This window comes from Gordionus sp. m RMFG-2023, chromosome 2 (assembly GCF_954871325.1).
Source record: "Gordionus sp. m RMFG-2023 chromosome 2, tfGorSpeb1-WG-v2, whole genome shotgun sequence".
Lineage (NCBI taxonomy): Eukaryota > Metazoa > Nematomorpha > Gordioida > Chordodea > Parachordodidae > Gordionus > Gordionus sp. m RMFG-2023.
In genome coordinates, this window is record NC_088776.1 from 53,159,265 (window position 1) to 53,175,848 (window position 16,584).

Below are 16,584 nucleotides of genomic sequence, written 5' to 3' on the forward strand. Positions count from 1 at the left end.
TACATCTCAACCAAAGTTATATTGTCAATATAAATTTTTTTATAGATCTGAACTGCTTAATCTCACTGGTCATAATATCGTAATGTATTTATGGATAATTTTTATATCGATTTATTTAATTCATAATATATAACTATTCCACATAAGCTATAATATAATAAAAATAAAAAAGCCTCTTTTATAAAAAGGTAATTGGGATCGAATATTTATATTTAAATTGGGTTTGATGAAAGGGCTCTTATTTTAGCGTCTATATGTTTTTTGAAAAATTTAAAATTCTGTTTGACATATGTCCAGGAAGAGACAGCGCATACCTGACAGGATTTTGATTGAATGCAAACCCCCCTCCCCTAAACCTATGCATAACCCTCTAAAAATTTCCCCAATTCAATTAAAAACCATCACATTTACAATCAGTGTCTAAATGACAGGATACTTACTGGATGCAAACCCCCTCAAAAATCAATACCTACCCCCGTAAAAAAATTGCCACCATTTGCGTCGTTATTTCTATATTATTAATATTACCTTTTAATTATAATATTAGTTCCTTAATAAATTATAAAAAGAATAATTTAAATTATTAATGCTCTACTAACAATTATCAAAATAGTCCACCCCCCTTTAAATGCCTACCCCTATACTCCTATCCAAAAAAATTGGATTCAAATTGTACTTACCCCCACTGCTCATGTAAACGCTGGGAAGAAATAAAGATTTGTAAAAAAACATATGATTTGTTAATTTAGAATTAATTTATTTTCTCGGCTATATAAGCCGGATTAGAATTTATATTAAAGTCTCAAATTAAGGATTTACCTAAAAACCAAGGTACAGAAGTTAAACCATCTGGTTTAGGCTATCATCATTGATTGAAACCATAATAAGTATTATGCAAGCACAATTAAACTAAATTCAACATATATTACATATGATATCATATACTATTTGTAAAACCATTAACATGGTTCTTTTGAGTTAGGAGTTAATTCGCATCTTCTTTCTAATTTTATATAAACATATTTGATCATAATTATATATATTTTTTTATATGATATTTTTAAACTTGGTATTTTTCAAATAAAATGATTGTATATTTCAATTTTGTGTTCAAATAATTCAATCAAAGGCAAATATTAATTATATATTGTTAAGAAAATTTATTGCCCACCCCCCTTCCTGAAAGAATCTGACCCTATATGGACAGAGCAATGACATAATGTCATTGGGACAGAGATAGATTCCGGCCTGGTATATGATATCGTATGATGGCAAATAATAATTAACCCAGCCAAATTAGCATTGCCTGTTATATGACCACTCTCAGATTTGACATGAGCTTACATTTCTATCTGATTTCTGTTTTATAATAGATACGTATTTTTTTTTCAAATAACCTATATATATATCTATAATTAAAAATGCCCCTTAAGTATTTAGTTATATTAGGGTCGGTAAGAGATAACCGAAATGGACTAAGAGTATCAAAATTTATTCTGGAAAAGTTATCACATTTGCCTCACGAGTTTAAGCTCTTAGGTTAATATATATTTTTTAATTTGCTTTCTATATATTTACTTTTAGATCCACTTGAATTAAATCTTCCTCTCGTACGAACTCCATTGCATTTTTTCAAAGATCCTAAAGAAGCACCTCAAATTTTACATTCTATAAACAAAGATATTGTTGATAGTGATGCATTTCTAATTGTTACTCCAGAATATAATCAATCGATACCTCCTGCACTTAGTAATTTGCTGAACTATTTTCCTCCCGCTTCTTATGCGCATAAACCTTCAGCAATTTGTTGTTATTCAATAAGTTTTATAGATATTTTTTAAAAATTATATTAAGCATGTGATTATATACAGGTATGTTTGGTGGCATAAGATGTTCTATACAATTGCGAGGAATGCTAATTGAATTAGGTTCAGTATCTATACCATCTTTGTTTTCAATTTCAAAGGTGACAGAGGCATTGAATGAAGATGGTACTGCTAATGATAAAACAATGGATGAAAGATGTGATAAATTTTTAAAGCAGTTAGAATGGTATGCAATGGCTATAAAAGAACACAAAAAAACTATTCCTCCATCATAAATGCATGATTTAATTTTTATCCACAAGATTAAGTTACATAATTGACTAAATTATTTAATTTTATTGTCAAATTGCATTTTGAATGTATTATTTAAAAAAAAATAACCACACAATATTTTATTTATTTAAAAAAAAATAACCACACAATATTATTTACTTAAAATTTATACACATTTTATAGTTTTGAGACTATATTTAAATAACTATGATGATCATGGATAATTATAAATTTAATTTATTATAGCAAATAGAAATAAACATTGTTTTTGTAAATTTCTCAAAAAGTACAATTTACATCATTTTAACCTAATTTGTTAGTGATAATAAAGAGCTCTTTTTCTGCCAGACAAAAATTAATTTGTTATTTATAATAAAATAAGATTTTCAGAAATTAAAATTTTGACCCTGGTCAACATTTAATTTTATCACAATTCTAAGCTGGTTAAATTTAAATTTAAGTCCAGCTCAGATCTAATTTTGATTATTTCATGACCCAAATTAAATTTTTATTTATTAAAAATTTTGGATAAATTTTCTTAATTGTGTATATGATTATAAGATCATTTTATTTTTTGGTACAATTTATCTTTTCTTAAAGAATTATTTTTAATGCCTATGAAAGGATTGTAATTTTATTTTTAAGCTCAGCCCCAATTTTTTAAAATTATTCCATTGTTATGCTAGGCTGCACCTACAAATGGCATAAAAGTAAATAAAATATTATACTAATCTTTATTACAAGTTTTCTTATTCTTTTACAATTAATTTAATAGACTTTTATAATATAAAATAAAAATATCACTCATTTTGCCAATATCATATTACTGTCATGTACCTGGCAGATACCACGCACCAATGCTTATTTAAAATAGCTTCCATACCCCAGTAAATGGGTGGTATTTTTAATTTTTTTTCATAAAAAATTTAAACCCCATATTTATTATATATAAGAAAAAAATTGATGTTTATATATATTGTCTGGCCTTGTCGATGAGTGTATTGATCAAAAATCAGATAGACCTGGATTTGAATCCAGCAAGGATTATATTTTTTTCTGAAGCCAACTTGGTGGTTCCATACTTGGGGGATGAGTAACCATGTGATTCAGTTAATTCTTACTAAAAAAATTAGTGAGTCTTGTTACTGATAAAATTAGGTAGTTGTTTAACAAATTGAGCAAAATTTGGTTTTTGTTTGGGAAAATGGTGTGATGGGTATTGTAAAAAGTTACTGTATAACATGCATGATAAGGACCATATTTTATTTAAATTCATGAATTCTCTATTTTCTTCAAAATTTATATATACCAGGGTGTTACACAGGAAATTACAATATTATAAAAAAATTTATTTCTTAATTACTTAGAGATAGAAAAAGTAATATAAAAGAATTTTAATTTTGGGGTATAATCGTTTTTTTTTGCATTTAACTTGGATCACAACATAATCATTTTTTTCGGTTTCTAAAAACATTTAAAATTGTATAAACAAGTTATAAAAATAAATTTTTTAAAATGTGATAATGTAGTGCTCAGTGCAACATAACACGATCTTAGTAAAATACTGGTCATCAGTGACGCTGAGGCATTGAGTACCTTTATGTCCTTTATATACATCTCAATAAGATTTATACAGATAGTTTAGGCTTATGATATCACTAACACTAGACTATTTACCTTACCTTAAATATTTTAATCTTCAATTGACCACAAACATTTTTCGTTTTTTTAAAAATCCTTAAAAAAATTTAACCTTGCAAGTTTAGTGGAATAAAACATTATCAAATTTTTTACGTATTTTTTAAATGTTATTTTGGTTTATATCAACACCGACTTCGTAGTGTCGAGGTCACCTTTTTTTAACGACAAGTGGTAATATAAGAATTATAAAAAAAATCAATAATATTTACCTTTGAATTAAATATGAATATAAATTTTTTTTAAAAAACATTTTCTCTTCTGTTGCTGGTTATTATGTATTAAAGGTTACATTATGATAATGAATAAGGAATGCTACCTTTTTTTATATATATATAGCTCGAATCTCTTTAAAGATTAATAAAAAAATTATATTTAAATATAAGCCTTCCAGCTCTCAATTATTAAATTATAAGTGAATGTATTATATATATATATAACGACTTCTTATTAGAGATCTGCAAATCATTGACCGGCTCGAACATTTTAAAATAAATTCAGTTAAAGCGGGGTCGAGCCTAATATTTAAAAAATAATTGGACCGGGCTATGTCGGGCTTATTTATAAATATGATATCATTACATTTTATCAAATAAATTGATATTTTTAAAATTTTTTCAGGAAACAAGGCGCTTATATTTTTTATTTTTAGAAATTTTTTTTACAATCAAAAAATAAATTCGGGCTGGTCGGACAAATAATTTTTATAAAAAAGAATTCGTTCTAGATCTAGCAGGGTAGGATAAATTTTTATAAAAAAATTTTGGGCCGAGCCTGGTTTAAATTGGGCCCGATGCAGATCACTACTACCACTATATCAGGCAGAGGCACAGCGGGGGGTGGAAGCAGGAAAAAAACCCCCCATACCTCAAAAAAACGAAAAAATACACCGGCTAAAATATTTTTCAAAAATTGTTTCATGATTATTAACTTATATTTTATAATAATCGTTCTTACCTCTTATAGCATATATATTCCAATTTCATTTATTCGCATTGACAACAGAAATAAATATACTACTAATTTATTTTATGAATAAATATCGATTTCAAATTTTTTTGATGTTATATTTATCTATCATTTTACAATTTCCTAACATCAATTTGGGACATTTTAACTGCAAGGCTAAAATACATTTTAAAAAAATATCATCGATTTTATTGAGACTTTATGAATAAGTTGAAAGCATTATATTAGACTTTAAGGATAAGGAAAATGTATATGGCGAATTTCAGAAATTATATGTCATTGTCGATTGAGCCGAAGGCAGACCTCTATAAATTTAATTTGTCTTCCTCGCTTCGCATCGAGACAAGTCCATCATTCCAATATTAATATTGGGTCAGTGAGCCAATTTTCAAAAACGGCTAACTCACTATTTCATCCATAAAAAATATTCCCAGGCCTGAAGATTTTGCTTATAGAAGGAACAAAGGTTTAGAAATATATTATCAAAATATTGAGGTTTAGACAATATTTTCCTGACTATAATGTTGAGTTAATTCTTTTTAAAAATCGGCTCAAACCGAGCCGTTTAACAACCCTACTACAACATAACAATTCTTAACCCCTAACTAACCAGAAATGAGTCCAATTTTTTAAAAAAATTATCTAAATACATATATAAATACTTCTCATTTAAGATCAAATACAATGTGCTTTTTCAGATACAAAATGCAGATACGATACAGAAAATCGAAAAGTAGACAGATACTTCAAAAGATACTTTTATTGGATGATGTGAAACCTTATATTTTTGGACTGTTAAAAAATTAAGACAATGCTAAACAAAACACTTTATTTATAAAAATTTTGTTTATAAATTTTATGAAAGTAATTTATTAGAATAATGTGACAATTCGTATAAAAATAGCTAAACTACATTAATTTTTTTTATAAATAATCATATCTTTTAATAAAATTAATTTCTCAAATATTTTATCTGAGAATCTATGCCTATTTAGCCTATGGACAGGGTCTGCAAATCTAAATAGCCAACAGGGACTGAATAGGGCAAAATTTTCCTATCTTTTTTTGATGTGTTTAAATTTATGTAAATTGCTAGTATCTAGAGTTGTTTGCAACTACTTTTAAACGCTAGTCGTTATTTGCTAAAAATGTTGAGTTTTACGGCTACCTATCCAAACAAGGTAGTGCGAGATCAGCTACTATTCTTCAAATGTAGCTTTGGCTACATTTTAGGCTACTTTATAAAAAAAAATTGCTAATAAATTTGTTTTATTTTTTGGTTATAATGTAATTATATAAAAGTCACTATTTATAAATATTTGAATATAATTAGTTATTGATTATAAAAGAATTTTTATAAAAAGACTATTAATGTGATAAAAAAAATAACTATGATAATATTTATTTTATCACATTTTAATAATAAAATCATTTCTATATTTACATCCCCAAGTCTAGACCTGCGATCACAAAGTAAAAAGCGCTTTACTAAATAATCGCTCACACCGCCACTTGAATGATGTATTTAATTTTATAAATAAGAATAATCATCAAAATGATTCTCTTGAGAATTTTATTATTTATAAAAGGCATCTAAGAAATTTTCTATTGGATTAATATCCTTTATTTCAAAAATATTATTTGAAGAAATTGTTTGATGTTGTAACTAATGCATCTTTGTTTAGTATAAAATTATTCAGCTTAATCATGAGCCTAGCATGCTGGTCTTTAGATCCAAATGAGTTGATATATGGCCAGTTTAGTTTAAAATTTAGGTGAATCATGGCAGCTATTATCATCATTGTATAGAATGGGTCATCATATTTTAAAAAATTAGTGTATTTAAAATATATCTTAATCACTAAAATTTATTAAATCTTTTAGCTTTTAAGTTTGAATTAATTTTTCAGTAAGAATCTGAACAACTATATTACCTTATATTTAATCCAAAATAATTTAAACCAACTTAAATTATTGATCAATCATATAATTAATTACATTTATTTTGACTGTAAAAATAAAATCTCCAGACTATTAAAAATTATCTTCCCCTGGCACAAGTTTAGATTTATTTTGTAGGATAGGTACAGTGGGAATTAGCGTTGTTAAGTTCGATTTGAGCCGATTTTTAAAAATGGCTAACTCAATATTTTATGCAGAAATACGCAAAAGATTTTGCTCATAGATGGCACATAGGTTTGGACTTGGCGAAATCTCGACGCTTATATTTTTCTGGTTAAAATTGAGTTAGCCGTTTTTAAAAATCGGCTTAAATCGAACGGTTTAACAACAACAGCACTACTGGGAACAATACCCCATCTCCATATTATCCTCAACCTTTAAAATTCTAAGGGAAACAGCAATATATTGCATAACCTAAAAAATTAAAACATGAAAATGAAATTGAATACTTTTACCTCTTTGTACTCTTTTATAAAAGTATACTCTTCATCGATAATCCATTGAATTCCAACTTACACAGATTCTTTTTCGAGCAAAGTAAAATTTGAAGATCTTTTATTTATATTAATTTGATATCATTATAAACAGAATTCCATGTTGTTTGGAGTTAATAAATACCTGTTAAATTTGAGGGTAAATTTTTCCTACAATATAAACAGATAAATTTGCTTTTGTTTTTCCACTAATTTGAAAATATTTTTCAAATTTATAAAAGGAAAAATTAATTTTATTGCTATCAAGAAATTAATTTTCTTCCAATCTATCATCAATTTCGTTAATATATTAATTATCTGACTCACATCGATTAAACAATTTACCCCAGTTGATTTAAGTATATAATACAAATGAAAATATAAATTTCAATTTCAAAATTTAATAATAAAATGTATTGAATTTATTGTAAAATAATTTTTAAGGCATCTCTACAGGGTTATCCGGGAATTGAGATTATGAAGTCGGCATTTCGGTTTTTTGGGGCTAAAATGTGACCGCGATACTATGAATCAGTCGAGGATATTAATTAACAAGGGTATTGTAGAAACGCTGTCTTCTAAAATTTTCCCGGTTTTATATATGACATATTAAATTAATATAAAAAATTTCTTATACCCCTCCCCCCTTTAAATAATGCAAACAATGCATAATTTTAAACAATAATTTGAATGAAAAACAAGTAAAAGTTAAATTATTTAAAATAAAGATTATAATTCTGGATCTAAAAATCTCAATTAATTTTATAGCTGAACACCCTAGTACCCCCCCCCCCCCCATTTTCGTCTACATAGTTATATTCTTTAAAGGTAGCGAAGTGGCTATGCAACTTATTTCTAAAATCTAGAGTGCTACCGTTATCGCTATTTTTGTAAAAGTAGCGTGCTATAGTATAATAATACATTAAAGACTCTGCTGGTATCGAAACAATCATCTATAATATTATTAGTATTTCCATATCAATTTTATTAGCCTCATTATTTTTAGAAATATAATATTAAAACAAAAATAATCGTTCTCTTCAATAAAGATGAATTTGTAGTACTTTCAAATGCTTTAATTTTATGTTTTAAAAAATAGATATGCTTCATTCATCAAGCAACGGGTTTTGTAAATATTTTTTTTATCATCATTATCAATATAAACCCATCTAATTTTAAAACAGATTGGTGGCTAAAAAGCCAACTTATATTCATAATTTAATTTAAAATATTTTTCAAATCATTTATTCAATCTAATTTATATCTTTAATAAGTGAATAGGGAAAAACGTAAGTTAATGTAAATCATGTATATACTTCTTTTTATAACAAATAAAATTGGTGCCAAATCTTCACAATAATAATTAACAATAACCATTGCTATGGGACATTGCTTATGCATATTCCTCAAGATATTCTATTTAAATATCTTTCTATTTTGAGAAATTAAGTTTTAACTCAGTGTTGTAAGCTAAAATGTAAATTTTAATAGAACACAATACTATCGTAAAGACTATTTCAACGTGTAATACACATCAATATTGATATTATTGTTGAAAATTTAAAAAAAAACATGTTTAATAGTTTAATTCGGATATAAATTAAATATATTACTTGTTAAATTATATAAAAATATATATATCATAAAATAATAAAAATATCCATATATAATATTTAAATATACAGATTTTCATTTAAAAAAAGGTATTTAAGTTACAGATGCAAAATAATTTTCAAAATGCACAAAATTATCTTGTATTTAAGATGGATCCAATTATTTGCGATACTGTTCAACCCTGTAACGAACATACTTATTATTTAGATACGGAACCAACCAAGGAATACACAATCATACTTTTCTTATTGCATTATTCAGATAAGAGTTGTATAAGTATCGCCATACATATAGATAATAATCAGATACATTTTATTTGTATTATATTTATATAATTTTGTTGCATTGTTTTTGTGATACACTTGCATATAAATCGCCTTAAATAAAAATTTGGAAATATTTCAAAAAATAAATGTTAATTTATCTGAGTTATTTTTCAAACAACATTTTATTTTCTTTTCAAAATTTTTTATGATAAATATTTTAAAAAAAAATCAATAAGAAGTAAATCCATATTATATTTTTATTATGTTGTGATTAAATATAAAAAATATCGTTTTTTGAATGGCACCTTTGGTCAGAGATAGATTATTTGGGATAAGTCTCAACACTACTCTAGTTTGATTCCTGACGGAACTAATTTTTTTTTCTGAAACAAATCTCTTGAATGAGGTTATGGTATATGACCCAAGATGATATGGATAGACTGGTTCAGTAATTTTTATGATCCAAAGGTAGATTAGCAATAGGGACCCCAAACATCACCTTGAACCTACGGCTCCTTCCGCCAATGATATTATGTTTATCAAGTATCTTGATGCTAATTCATATTTGGTAGGTCTATTGATTCGAATAATTTACTATTCGTGTGCATAATAAATGTATTTGTAATTGATTCGAATTATTTCGAATAATTCATTTTTTTAAAAAAAAATACAAAAGTATCAAAGTATATTGACAATTAAAAAAAAATTTTTTATTGCTCATTTAATTTTTAAACATAAAAAAATTATTAAATAGCGCCAATTCGCACCTAAATATACAAAATTTTAAATTAATTTTTGTATACTTCGCCGCGAATTCGCGCTAACTGTGAATTCAGGGTAATGAGAAATACCTAGCGTAGCTCTGCTGAATCTTCAACCTAAAAGGTCAAAAGTGTTACAAATCACTTATTACGTAAGTGCATATCAATTCAATGACAAGTTAATTTCTAAGAACAAGAGTTTTTCTTATTTCTTCTTTATAAGACCTAAAATCGTTCGTTTCACATATTTTTACTTTATTATTTTTTTTTAATAATGAGTTCATAAATAAATTAGTAAATGCTTCATCAAATTTTATAATCTGAAAGCATTTTCTTATGTTTATAATAGGGTATAAGTGATTAATTTTTCCTTTACTGAAAAAGAAAATGATTCAAAATTTCACTTGAAAAATTTGATAAAATGAAATTTCAATTCCCATTTTTAATTAAACGATTAATACCTTCAATTATTTTATAGATATTTTAATTAATTTCTTTTAAAGCGCGATACTTTTAAATATATTATATCAATTTAATTAGAATAATATAATTGGCAAAAAAAATTAACTTATAGTAAAAAAGCCTTGAGTTTAGACCTAATATATAACTAGTTGTCAGCAATATTATTTTATAAAAATCAAGAAATTCATATCATTATAATTGTATTCTTGAAGGATTATTTTTGAAGAAATATTTTTGAAGGATTCCTTTTACCTGATAATTTTGCAAATTTATTTATTAAAATATACTAGCTTTAAAATTTCAAATAGTTTCAAATCTAATAAATAATTTCGCAATTAATTAACATTAATTAAATATTGTTATCAAACTTTATATTTTTATATGAGAATTGAATGGCTATTTTTTAATATTGTTAAAATTTTTAAAAGAGTAAGAATTTATAAAAAAAACTTTTTAAAGATTTCTTGATAATTAATAAATTTTGTAAAAATGACACTCAATTTATACTTAAAAGTTTTGGGATTAAAGTAAAGAAATCTACAAAGATTAGCAAATGATTATTATTTTTAGATCTAGACACAGATATTTAAAGTGATATTTAATTATTTTTTAGTACTGTGAGATATATAGATTCAATATAGGGTAAGGTTTGGCCATAAAATTTTGCTTCTATAAAGTATTCATTTACTATTTCAAGCTTATACATTGAGGATTGATAAGATGTTTTATTTATTCAGATTAGTTTATTATTATTGGATTTATTCAGGCTTGAAGGAAAAGTATCCCAATATTTCCCGGTCTCCATTACATACAATTTAATTTGCACATATGAAAAAAATTGTATTAAATGAAATTAAATTTAGGGAGAGAAAAATGAATGATTTAGTTAGTTGTCTAAATTTTAGATAAGTTATTAAAAAAACATTTAAAATGGAAGAGATTTTACAACATTGCCTAATTCAACTAATTAATTAATTGAAATAATAAAATTAAATAAATTCTCTCATCTAGTTATGCAATGTTTAAATTTGTCAAAAAAGGTAATTTAATTGAAAGATTGGAGGGAGAGGGGGTTAGTTGAAATGGTAAAAATATTTTTCAAAAGATCAAAATAAATCATAATTAAAAATATATTATGTAGAAGGTCTTTAAAAGTAAATCAACCTTCATATTTTTTAAAATTAATTTTTTAAAATTTTTGAAGTTAAGATTAAGCATTAACTTTTATTTTTTAAATTATTATTAAGGAAATAACGAGAATTATTTAATAATTTTTTTATAAAAATTAATATAATTTAACAGTTTCATATAATAATTCTCAATCAAGAATTTGTTTAAATAAAAGATTAAAAAATATTTTTTAATTAAAAAATTTATTATGAAAAGTATATTATTAAGGTTCTATAACGCGTATGTTGTAGCGATAAATATCTTTGTGATTTTATGGGCCTGTTACGGAGAAATGGATAACACTGCTCAACTAGAAGGTTAATAATATAACATAACTATAATATTAAAAAATAATCTTCTCTAAAACTTTCCAAGTTTTTTATAAAGTGAAATAAATTAAAAAACCACTAATTAATTGTAATTCCAGAGTAATACTATATATCGTTTAAATAGTAAAAGAGAAAACGTTATTTTCTAATTTTATTTATTTATTTATCTAAGAATTTTCATGTTTATGGAGTGAGTTGAGAATGTAAATTTATTTATTTAGTTCGTCCCCGTGTAGGGTTCACTCGTTCACAAAAAAAAATTCCAGAAAAAATAACATTTTGAAAAATATTAGATATATATATTTGTGAAATTTAAACCTACCATAAAACTAATAGAGCTGAACAAAATGAGATATTTTTTATTAAAAATGATAAAGTACTTTTAATTTTATTAAGGTTTGCCTTTTTGGGTTCGCCATAACCCCGGTCTCCCCTAGATTTCAAGGTAAAAATAAAAGCCAAATGGATCCTAATATGTTGTTACAAATTTACTCTAAGTTGTCCAATTGCCTTCTTTGCATCTTATTTTCTTAGATAATATTTTACATCTCTAAGGCTTTTAACGCATTTGAAGCATCTTTGATTTTTTGTAACTTGAACTATAAGAGAAAATAGGTTTGAAAATTCTACCTTAGAAACAAATATAGTTATGGCAAAAAAAGAGAGGGGCCATTACCTCTATTTGAAAAAACATAAGAAAAATTTGCAGTTCGAAAGAATAAAAGTTCAGTGGTGACAGTTGCATCAACATGTAAAGCTCTTAGCCATGCAACGTATCTCTCGAATGATTTTCTCAAAAATAAAAATTACACAACCTAACCTTATAAATTCATATAATTCCAAATGGGTTGCGTTGATCTGTGTAGTGTTGTTAAATGGCTCATTTTGAGCCGATTTTTAAAAACGGCTAGCTCAATATTTTATTAAGAAAATTATTATGCAAGCCTTAAGATTTTGATCATAGGTGCCACAAAGGTTTGAACATCTATTAACGAAATCCGAGGCATAGACAATATTTTTTTGGCTAAAATATTGAGTTAGCCGTTTTTAAAAATCGGCTCAAATTGAGCCGTTTAACAACACTAGATCTGTGTGATAACTTAGATACGAGGTCAAAAAATGGTGATGGCCTATTTTTAGCAATTTTATTGACGAAGCGATGATAAAGAATCTACGACATTTTTGAAAACTCAGTAAATAAAAAGATGAGTACAAATAGAGGCCACCCTAGTTAATTTTTTTTCACTAATTGAAAAGCCTAAAAATTTTTATGGTCATTATGTTATAACTATTATCGATAACAAAAGGCGGCTTTTTAAACTTTGTCATAAACAGAGGAAATATATTACATATGTCATATAGCAATACATATTGATTCTTTTAAATAATTTCATAAATTATAAAAATTACAAAATTGTATCTTATAAATATAAAATATAAAAAAATCTTGAAATTATCTATCGTATTTTGATTTTTTTGCAATATAAGTTTATCTATTTTTATACCACTAATAATCAACGTTGCAGATATGAAACGGTTCAGATTTCTTATTTAGGATGATTTTTTTCTTCCGATTTTATTATGATTTCTAAGTTAGACTAAAATAAATAAAATCTGAAAAAACCAAGAATTTATCGGCTGGAAAAAGTATGAACATTAATGGGTTAATAAAATTAATAATTCATCTAGCTTCTAGTGCTTATTATATTATAAGATCAAGTTTTTTTACAACATCGAGAAAAGAGAGTTTATCAAGGTTGAAGCTAAAATTTATCTCAACAGTTCAATTTCACGATAAGATTACAGTAAAATTTATGAATTGTCAGCATAAAACAAAATAGCTTTATCGGTGTTTAAAGATATTATAATCAATATATTATATGGTGGTCAAAAGACGTAGAATATACAAATAGCCAGTCTGGAATGAGGGGTAATCAGAATTTACCTTTTTTGATGATTGATATATCAGAAATTAGCCTATATTATAAAATGTGAATAAAATCCATTATTTAGATGATAGTTAAGATATTCTTCAAGAATATTTGTAATTTTTTTTAAAAATTGTCCTCTCCTATATCGAATTCCCGCGTCAAGTTTTATGAAGAGTGTATTATAAGTCTATGATAGAAATAGGCAATATTATTAAGTGGAAATATATAATACCACAATTTATTTTATAGCATACATAAAAATGAATTTTTTTTAAAAGATGTAAAGATAGCAGGTAGAGGACTTTCCAAAATTTTCGAGGTTAACGATTCAATAATCGAAAATTTGATTCGAGGAATACCTTGTACAATTTTGATGAATGTCGTTTCTAAATTTGGCAATTTTGATTACAATAAAACAGTTAGAATTTTACGAAATTTACACTCATATTAATTTAATTAAACTTAAAAAAGCAAAGAGAAAGAAAAAAAGAAGAAAATATTAGGAAATTAAAGAAATAAAGGATTAAAAGTAAAAGGAAATAAATTAAAAAAATGCATGAATTTTTATTTCAAGGTCAATAATACGAATACAATCGGACTTGAATTTGTCTCTAATAGCATTCACCTAGTTGAAATTCGGTAATTATTTAGAAATATATAATAATAAAAATTATGGATGCGATATTTTAAATTATAAAGCATTAATTAGTTTGATCACATTATTTATTTGGTAAATAGTTGACCTTGTTGATAAGATATTAGCGCACTCTAAAATTTTTTAATATAGCTTTTGTTATTTTTACACCATTTTATAAATAAAATAACGTAAATTGCTGTTCAATATTATTTTGTTGTTCCCTAGGGGACCTTTTTAAAAATTTACGCCAAATTTACAATAAATGATAATTTTTAAAAATGAGGCTTTGACTTCCAGTTGCTTGGGATTTCACATGTATTAAATTTAGGGCTCAGCACAACAGATAGGCCTTAGCAATTAGTTAGACAGAAATCTTGAAAATAAATAAATATACCAATACTCTTATTGTTTTTGGTGAGGATTTCATCAAATTCACATTATTAGTGAGAAAATTAAACCAAATAAATGGCGAGCTATCTTAATGAGGCCATCTATTTCAAAAAAGTTTACTCATCAAATAATTTGCATTTCTTGGTTCTATATAACAATATAAATAAATTTTTTTTATCCATTTGTAATAAAATATTTAATATTTTTTGATATAAGTTAAAACCTAATATAACTCCTATTAATTAGTTTCAAATAAACAAATTAAATATTTTTTTATTATGTGAAGATTAAACATATTTTCTATTTCCAAGTTTTATATTAAAATTCAAATTAATAAAAAAATCCGATTTATGTATGTATCAGGCCAAAATGATGAGAAGTATAAAGAAAAAAAGGAAACCTTAAGAATTTTGCCTAAGACTTAAAAAATTTGGTTTGGCTATAAAATTCAAAATATATTATATACATATATAAATAACAAGTAAATATATTTTGTATCAAAGATTGAAAGAAATAGTAGAAAGTTAACGTTTTCCTATATTATCTAAGAGAGCTCATATATCGAAAAATAAAAAGACCCATTCATTTTTTTTTAAATTTGCTCTTATAAGATAAATTATAATACACACAATTTTATTTTATTAGAAATTTGGATTTAAATTTTGTAATTTATAATAACTTAAAATATAGTATAATATATATAATAATAGAATTAAAATTTATATAATATTAATAAGGATATATTAATTATATTATATATAACTATTATATTTTAACACAATATCAAAAATTGGTAATCTTTTATTCTATTCCATTTTATTTTTATTATTTGTTATTATTCATTTCTTTCCCTACCCTTTTTAAATATTCCAATTATAAGTATTTAGTCAAACCCTCTAAATCAGTGTAATGTCAGACTTATATATATTTTACTTTATGTATGTTCTTTTGCGATATAATTTTTTGATATATTTCATATTTTTAAAAAAATTTGGTTAATTTTGATTATAATTTATAAATTTAAATAATTAATATAATATATATTAAGCATAACTATTTATATAATTTAAGAATGCAAAATTTCTTAAATTTGGCATGTAAATTAGGGGAAATCAGAATTTAGGAATTTTTATAAAAAATGAAGCCAAAATGAAATTATAATTAATGAATATATAAAATATATTAATAAATCAATATTCAAATCAATGATTAGAATAATAAAAATGATTATATAAGTGAATTACCTTTAAAGTTATTAGTTAGAGTTATAAGTAGCAGCTTTGAAAAGTATTTGTATAACTCATTTCTAAAAATTAATTATTTAAAGCTACAAGTTACATACATTAAAGGAAATGTTACATTTTACAAAAGTTACGTTTAAAAAGTAACTAGTAATATTTACATTTGGAAAGTAATTAATTACACTGCAACTTACTTTTTAAATTATATAAAACTTCATTTTTAATATAATCTTATCCAAAATAATTTTGCTATACAAATTTTATTTAAAGGAATTTAAAAAACACATACTACAATATAATGTTTATTAAATACTATCTTGTATTAAAGATAAATAGTTACAAATGTTTTAAATGGTATTTATAATAAGATATTAAATATTTAATAAAGAAAATAACTATATCATACATAATATAATAGGATTGAAAAATATATCACAATTTAATCACTAATATGAATAAATAAATTTGATTCAAATCACTATTTAATTTAATCATCCCTTATTCCAAAACGAGGTGGTTCGGTAAGTAAAAAAATATATGGACCAGGTTCGAGTTCAAGGGTTCGGAGCATACAGAAAAATA

At 24.6% G+C, this 16,584-nt stretch overlaps 1 protein-coding gene across 1 annotated transcript; it reads left to right on the forward strand.

Moving 5' to 3' along the window:
- The first annotated feature begins 1,181 nt into the window (after nucleotides 1-1,181).
- Nucleotides 1,182-2,330, forward strand: LOC135924059 (2-hydroxy-1,4-benzoquinone reductase-like). Its single transcript, XM_065459107.1, has 3 exons — nucleotides 1,182-1,539; nucleotides 1,585-1,821; nucleotides 1,872-2,330. Exons 1-3 carry the CDS (start codon nucleotides 1,422-1,424, stop codon nucleotides 2,099-2,101), a joined length of 585 nt encoding a protein of 194 aa, XP_065315179.1. The 5' UTR covers nucleotides 1,182-1,421; the 3' UTR covers nucleotides 2,102-2,330.
- The last annotated feature ends 14,254 nt before the right edge of the window (nucleotides 2,331-16,584 follow it).